Source organism: Bison bison, unplaced genomic scaffold, assembly GCF_000754665.1.
Source record: "Bison bison bison isolate TAMUID 2011002044 unplaced genomic scaffold, Bison_UMD1.0 scf7180017864375, whole genome shotgun sequence".
Taxonomy (NCBI): Eukaryota; Metazoa; Chordata; class Mammalia; order Artiodactyla; family Bovidae; genus Bison; species Bison bison.
Window position 1 is genome coordinate 4,316,723 of NW_011494947.1, and position 7,405 is coordinate 4,324,127.

General features: G+C 50.7%; 1 protein-coding gene across 1 annotated transcript in view; it reads left to right on the forward strand.

The window, feature by feature from the left end:
- The window catches only part of CCBL1 (cysteine conjugate-beta lyase, cytoplasmic), a 35,170-nt gene extending 33,486 nt beyond the window's left edge, over positions 1-1,684 (forward strand). Inside the window, exons 8-11 of the mRNA XM_010856962.1 lie at positions 21-274; positions 354-433; positions 964-1,050; positions 1,139-1,684. Coding sequence (XP_010855264.1) covers positions 21-274; positions 354-433; positions 964-1,050; positions 1,139-1,204 — 487 coding nt within the window. The 3' untranslated portion in view covers positions 1,205-1,684. The remainder of the gene's footprint in view (positions 1-20; positions 275-353; positions 434-963; positions 1,051-1,138) is intronic.
- Positions 1,685-7,405: the final 5,721 nt, after the last annotated feature.

Here is a 7,405-nt window from a genome sequence, read left to right on the forward strand (position 1 = left end):
AAGAGAGGGGTTTGGGTCAGCTCCAGGGTCGGGTCATACCTGACCCGTTCGCCGCCCCCCCTCCACCCGCCCCCACGCCCTCCCCAGGCCGCAGTGGCTCAGAGCTTCGAGCGGGAGCAGCTGCACTTCGGCCGACCCAGCAGCTACTTTGTGCAGCTCCCACAGTACATCCAGCGCTGCCGCGACCACATGATACAGAGCCTACAGTCCATGGGCTTCCGGCCTGTGATCCCCCAGGGCAGCTACTTCCTCATCACAGACATCTCGGACTTCAGTAAGTGGGCCCGGCCGGGCGGGGCTGAAGCTGGGGCCCTGGAGGCTGCCCAGGACTCAGCACGTCTTCTGTCCCCCAGAAAACAAGATGCCTGACTTGCCCGGAGCGGCAGATGAGCCCTACGACAGACGCTTCGTCAAGTGGATGATCAAGAATAAGGTGGGCTGGGCCTCTGCCGGGCGCTGTGTGTGTTTGACAGGCTGTGCACTGCTAAGGGTGCCTGACCCTCGAGCTGATGGGCCAAAATCCAGCCCGGCCTCACAGGGCAGTATTCATTTCAAGGAAAGGAGAGCCTGTTTTTAATGTGCTCCAATAGGCCTTGTGGGCTGGCAGGAATTCCTGCCCTCTCAGGGCCTCAGTCTTCCCATCTGTACAGTGAGTTGGCCCATTAACTCTGAGGTCCATCCAGCTCAGTGCTACGATTCTAAGACATATCTCTTATGGCTCTGCCCTGACCTGCCAGGTGATCTTCCTTGCTCTGAGCTCCCTCTCTCCTCTGTACATAAGGAGGGACTTGGCATGGTGCTTTGGGATGTTTTACCTCTGACCTTGACACAGCACTGGGAGGTGCTGCATTGAAGCTTATTCTCTTTCTCCTTCCTTATCGTGGAACCCCTCTGACCCCCTGAGGCCCCCCAGAGGCCTGCCAGGCTGTGGGATGGTTGAGACATGGGCTTCCTCCTCCCCAGGGCTTGGTGGCCGTTCCAGTGTCCATCTTCTTCAGCCTGCCACACCAGAAGTTCTTTGACCACTATATCCGCTTCTGTTTTGTGAAGGTAAAGGACAGCCCTGGGGAGGGCAGAGCTCCCCAAGCCTCCTCAGACCTCCTGGGGAGAGGGGTAGGACTGATCTGTGTTGGTGCAGGATGAATCCACGCTCCGGACCATGGACCAGAAGCTGCAGAAGTGGAAGGCTGAGCTCACGCCCTGAGGTCGTGACATCAGCGCTGGGCCCTGCCTGGTGCCTGCACACTCTGTGAGGCTCTGTCTTTGTCCAGCTCTCAGCCATCCCCAGGTGGCAGGTAGATGGTACTGGAGGAGCCCGTCTCTGTAACACAGAATGATCCCAGGAAGAGTCCTGCTTTTGGTCTTTGGGGAGTCGGGAGCACTTCTTCATGGTGCATGGCTCTGTTCCTGTCGCAGAGGTGAGGGAGGCCTGGCCGGGGCCTCTCCCTGGTGCTCCTTGTGGTGGGCTAAATGGTCTTCGGTCCCCTCGCCCCTCCCCAGGCTCAGCTGGGACTCCGAGGGCAGACTTCAATAATGTACTGGCCTTGGTCCCAGTCCTGGCCCCAGCCAGGCTTCAGACATCCTTCTTTCCTTATCTACATTTGTTCTTGGGAAGTTGTATTTAGGCTTGAGTCCTCAAGCCAGTACTTTTTGCCCACAATAAAGTTTTAAGCTATTCAGATCCTTATTGGCTGCTTCTCTCTGCTTCACACCCTGGTGCTGATTGCTGGCAGGGACTCAGTCAGAACTGAAGGCACCTTCCACCTCCCTGAACCTCAGCTCCCAGACTCTCTTTCTACAAACGTTTTGGAACCCAAAGAAGGGCAGGGACTCGGGACTTGTCTGAGGTCACCTAGTTAGTTAATGATAAAATCAGGCCTTGGGGCTCAGATGGTGTGTGTAACTATTGTTGGGGGTGTGTGTGTGTGTGTGTGTGTGTTGGGGCCCTTAGTTGTGGGTCTAACAGGAAAGATACAGACAATCAAGTCCCACAAGGATCAGAGTCCAGGCCAGGAGGGCCAGGGATTACATAATTAGAACAAAGGGGAGGGATTTCCCCGATGGTCCAGTGGTTCAGAATCTGCCTGCCAGTGCAGGGCACATGGGTTCAATTCCCTGGTCTGGGAAGATCCCACAAGCCACAGGGCAACTAAGCCCGTGTGCCACGAGCCCACATGCTGCAGCTACTGAAGATCTCGTGCTCTCTAGCCTGTGCTCTGCAACAAGAGAAACCACGTAAAGAGAAGCCTGCAGGCCGCAGGGAAGAGTAGCCCCCTCTCACCGCAACGAGAGAAAGCCCGCAGGTAGCAGTGAAGACCTAGCGCAGCCAAAAGTAATTCATTACAAAACGAAAGAATAGAAGGGCAAAGGAGTGTTTCCCCAAACACTTACTGTGCACCTCTGCTTGCCGGACACCTGGACGCCCATCATCTCATTAAACAGCCTCTGAGACAGGAGTTACCGTCCCATGTTACAAGTGAGGAAACCAACTGGGAGGTCGGGTGACTTGTGTGAGGCCCTCCTGCGGGCAAAAGGTAAAGGGAGGGATTTGATCCCCGGAGTGCGCCTCCCACTGGAAAGCAAGGCAACTTCTGAAGTCCTTTTTGGAAGGTGGTGCTGTGGCACCCCACTCCAGTACTCTTGCCTGGAAAATCCCATGGACGGAGGAGCCTGGTAGGCTGCAGTCCATAGGGTGGCTAGGAGTCAGACACGACTGAGCGACTTCACTTTGACTTTTCACTTTCATGCATTGGAGAAGGAAATGGCAACCCACTCCAGTGTTCTTGCCTGGAGAATCCCAGGGACGGGGGAGCCTGGTGGGCTGCCGTCTCTGGGGACGCACAGAGTCGGACACGACTGAAGCGACTTAGCAGCAGCTGGGGACTTGTCTTGAAGTTGCATTTGTGTAACAAGCTCATGGGTTTTGCTCATATCATAGATTTAATTGGGGGAGGTGATGGGAACATACAGCATAATAAAATGTATCGGGTCTTTGTCTGTGGTTCCTGGCACAGAGCTCCTAAAACCCTTCGATTTCCTGAGTGACAGTAGTGTCTTTTGTTATTCCAAATCAACCCCTTCAACCGTGTGTTTTTTTAATATAATTTTATTTACTTATTTATTTTTGGCTGTGCTGGTTCTTCCTGCTGCCCAGGCTTTTCTCTAGTTGCGGGGAGCAAGGGCTACACTCCAGTTTCGGAGCTTGGACTTCTCATCGCAGTGACTTCTCTTGCTGCAGAGGCTCTAGGGATGCAGGCTGCAGTAGTGTGGCTCCCAGGCTTAGTTGTTCCTCGGCATGAGGGATCTTCCTAGATCAGGAATCGAACCCGTGTCTCCTGCATCGGCAACGGATTCTTTACCACTGAGCCACCAGGGACGCCCTCAACCATGTATTCAAAAGGTCAGAATTTTCAGCCCCAACCCCAGACCCCAGGGAGGGTAAAGGACTGGCCATTGAATTCAGTTACATGACTAATGATTTAATCAGTTGTGCATATGTAATAAAATCCCACATAAAAACCCTGAAGTGGGACTTCCCTGGTGGTCCAGTGGCTAAGACTCCATGCTCCCAGTGGAGGGCTCAGGTTCAGCCCCTCATCAAGGAACTAGACGCCACATGCTGTAACTAAGAGCCTGAAGGCCTCAACTAAAGATTCTGCATGCGGCAACTAAGACCCGGCACATCCAAATAATTTTTTTTTTTAATTTGTAAAAATTAAAGAAAAGGGCTTCCCTGGTGGCTCAGTGGTGAAGAATCCATCTGCCAGTGCAGGAGACCCAGTTTTGATCCCTACTCTGGGAATATACCACGTACCACAGAGCAGCTAAGCTCCCATACCACAACTACTGAGCCTGTGCTCTAGAGCCTGGGAGCTGCAACTCCTGAAGCCCTTGCACCCCAGAGCATATGCTCGGCAAAAAGAAAAGCCACCACAATGAGAAACCCGTGTACCACAATTACAGAGTAGCCTCCACTCGCCACTGCCAGAGAAAGCCTGCGCACCAACAAACAGCCAGCACAACCAAAAATAAACACATAAAAAAATTTCTTTAAAGATAAGAAAAAAACCCTGAATCAATGAGGCTCAAGGAGTTTCTGGGCTGGTGAAAACCTCAATGAGCTGGTAGGGTAGCCCATCCAGAGAGGGTATGGAAATTCCATGCCCACTTTTCCACCTTAGTCTATGTACCTCTTACATTGGGCTGTTCCTGAGTTGTATCTTCAAAAATAAAACTGTAAGTATAGCGCTTTCCTGAGGGCTGTGAATCGTTTCAGCAAATTATTGAATCTGGATGGGGTCAAAACCACCACTCCCATGAGGTGGTCATGGGAATGCTGGAATTTGCAGTCAGCTAGGCAGAAGTTGTGGGTGAGTGGGCACCCCACTTGCCACTGGCATCTGAAGTGGGAGGCAATCTTATGGGCTCCCTTAACTTACGAGATCTGTGCCAACTTGTCAGAATTGAATCGAAGCTTAGGACACCCACTTGGTGTCAGAGAAGTGCTCTTTGGAACATATTGGTGTTGTGACATAGGACACTCCACTCTGTCCCTTTCCAAACAATGACTTTGCACTACTATCACTGTTCCAAAGTCAAGACTGTGAAACAATACAATTCACAGGCGCAGGCTTGGAGCCCCTTTGCCGTACTACACATAGACTGGTGATAAGAAGGTCCTCCAGAGCCAGAGGAGAAATTATGCTAATAGTTTTCAGTACTAAGGTGTTTTTTTTTTTTTTCATAAACTTCTCTCTCTAGTCATGATCCAGCTAATCATCATTATAGATGAATAAAGATGCCCATTTAAAAGAAAGAAAGGAAGCCAGACAGGCAGGAAGAAAGACAGAAAAAAAGGATTTCTTGGATGGAACTGAGGCAGAAGGCAGATGGGTCCCAGCCTAGGTATTTGCAATAAGGCTCCTGTTTACATTTCTTGGGGCAGGAAAAAAGTGGACTTCAAGCTGGACATATACACGTATACCCCTTGTTTGCATTTTCAGAAACAGGAGACAGATGGGCTCCAGGTTAGATGTTTACAACCAGTCTCCTGCTTGCTCTCCAAAATGGGAGTAACAACTGAAACAGGATATATAGCCAGGCTTTCTCTCCTGAGGACACCTTAAGATAACAGTCATGGCAGGAACAGAGAGCAACTAAACCTTGTTTGAGTAACGAATCAAGAGGCCAGGTATTTCCCATCCTTGGGGCAAGGGAGAGACTGCACACGGGCAGAAAGGCTCCCAGGGGGTCAAAAGTCAGGGGATGCCAGGTCATAATAAGTAATGCTTCTTTACTCCCAAAAGCCTCTGCATTGAAATCCATCTTGGAAAAAAGTCATGCACACATGTTGCCTAGGGCAGGTCAGGTGTGGAAAAATAAATCAGATTGCTGGCCAAAGGTAAACAAAGACCCAGAAGAGCTGTCCTATATAAGTTTTTTAACCACCTTTTTTCTGGTTCCTCCTCATTAGGGGAGATTCCCACACGCTTTCTCTCCAGGTGCCCCTGTCTTGCTTCTTTCTTAACTAAGCAAACGGTTTTTCTGTGTGTTCTCCCGCTTGTTGTGCTGTGTCTCTAATAATAAACTTTGTACCCATTTTTACAGTTTTTGCCTCCAGTGAAATATTTCAGCAATCAGACGTCCAGCTGTTTATCCAAATGAGCTGAAAAGGCAGGTCCACACAAAAACCTGCACATGAATATTTATAGCAGCTTTATTTATAATTGCCAAATACTGGAAACAACCAAATGTCCTTTGAAAGGTGAATGGATAGACATGCTGGCATATCCATACAATGACTAGTATCCAGCACTAAAAAGAAATGAGATATCAGGCCAATGAATAGTATCCAGCAGTAAAAAGAAATGAGATATCGAGCCACTAGAAGCTAGGGAAGAACTTTAAATATGTATTACTTAATAAAAGAAGGGAGTCTGAAAAGGCTGCATATTGTTTGATTCCAACTATATGACATTCTGGAAAAGGCTAAACTATAAGAACAGTTAGAAAAAAAAGATCAGTGGTTATCAGGGGCTTGAGGAGTGGGGAAAATAGGTGGAGCACAGATTTTTAGGGCAGTGAATCAATTTTGTATGATACTGTAATGACGGGGGCTTCCTTGGTGGCTCAGATACTAAAGAATCTGCCTGCAATGCAGGAGACCCAGGTTTGATCCCTGGGTCAAGAAGATGCCCTGGAGAAGGAAATAGCAACCCACTCCAGTATTCTTGCCTGGAGAATTCCATGGCAGTGATAGATATACGCCATTAGGTATTTTACCAAAACCCACAGTATGTACAACACAAAGAGAGAACCCTATCCTATACTATGAACAAAGCATCAATATTGGTTCATGGACTGTAACAAATGTACACCTTAAGGCAACATGTTAATTACAAAAACTGAGGGGAAAGTCTGTGGGAAATATCTGTTCAATTTTTGGTAAACCCAAGTCTTCTCTTTGGCCACCTGATGCAAAGAACTGAGTCATTTGAAAAGACCCTGATGCTGGGAAAGATTGAAGGCGGGAGGAGAAAGGGACGACAGAGGATGAGATGGCTGGATGGCATCACCGACTCGATGGACCTGAGTTTGAGTAAACTCCGGGAGTTGGTGATGGACAGGGAGGCCTGGCGTGCTGCATGCAGTCCATGGGGTTGCAAAGAGTCGGATACGACTGAGCGACTGAACTGAACTGTTCTCTAATAAAGTATAATAATTAAAGAGAGAGTAAATGAGCGAATCTATAACTGGATTTAATTATTGCCAGCTCTGAATCACACTCCAGCTTCGGGCCCCAAGACTCCATGTACAAAACCAAGCTGATGTTTGACTTCCGTGCTCGACCCGAGCCGGAGGGCAGCGCTCTGGTAGTCCAAAGTTTCTGCGCACTGGGACACTCAGGCCTGAGATGAGCTAAACATCAACCCCCCGCCCCGGCCCGCCCCCCGGTCCCTACACCAGCGCCAGCTCCAGCTCACCGGATGCCGACCCCCCATCAGCCCCTAGGCAGCCCATCCAGCACCTCCAGCCCTCCCCTGTCCACGTGCTCTAACCTCTCAGCACCTAGGCCACGCCCACGCGCGCCACTGGGTCTCCGATTGGACGGCTCGAAGTAGGTGTTGCCGGAAGGGGTGAGTCTGATTGGCCGGGCGGGGCCTACGGCGTTCGGCGAATATGGCGGAGCGCGCGAGGAAGCGGCCCTGTGGTTCGGTAGGTGGAGGGATGTGCGAGCCCTGCGGCAGGGCACCGGGCTGGGGTTAAGAGATAGAGCCGCGTGGGGCCCCGTGGCGGGGCCGAGTCGCCCCTCCAGCTCCAGGCTCGTCGCTGCTCCGCGGCCGGAGTCCCCGAGCTTGTTGCCTGCTTGTGGCCTCAGTAACCCCTGTGCCGATGAGCAGCGGAG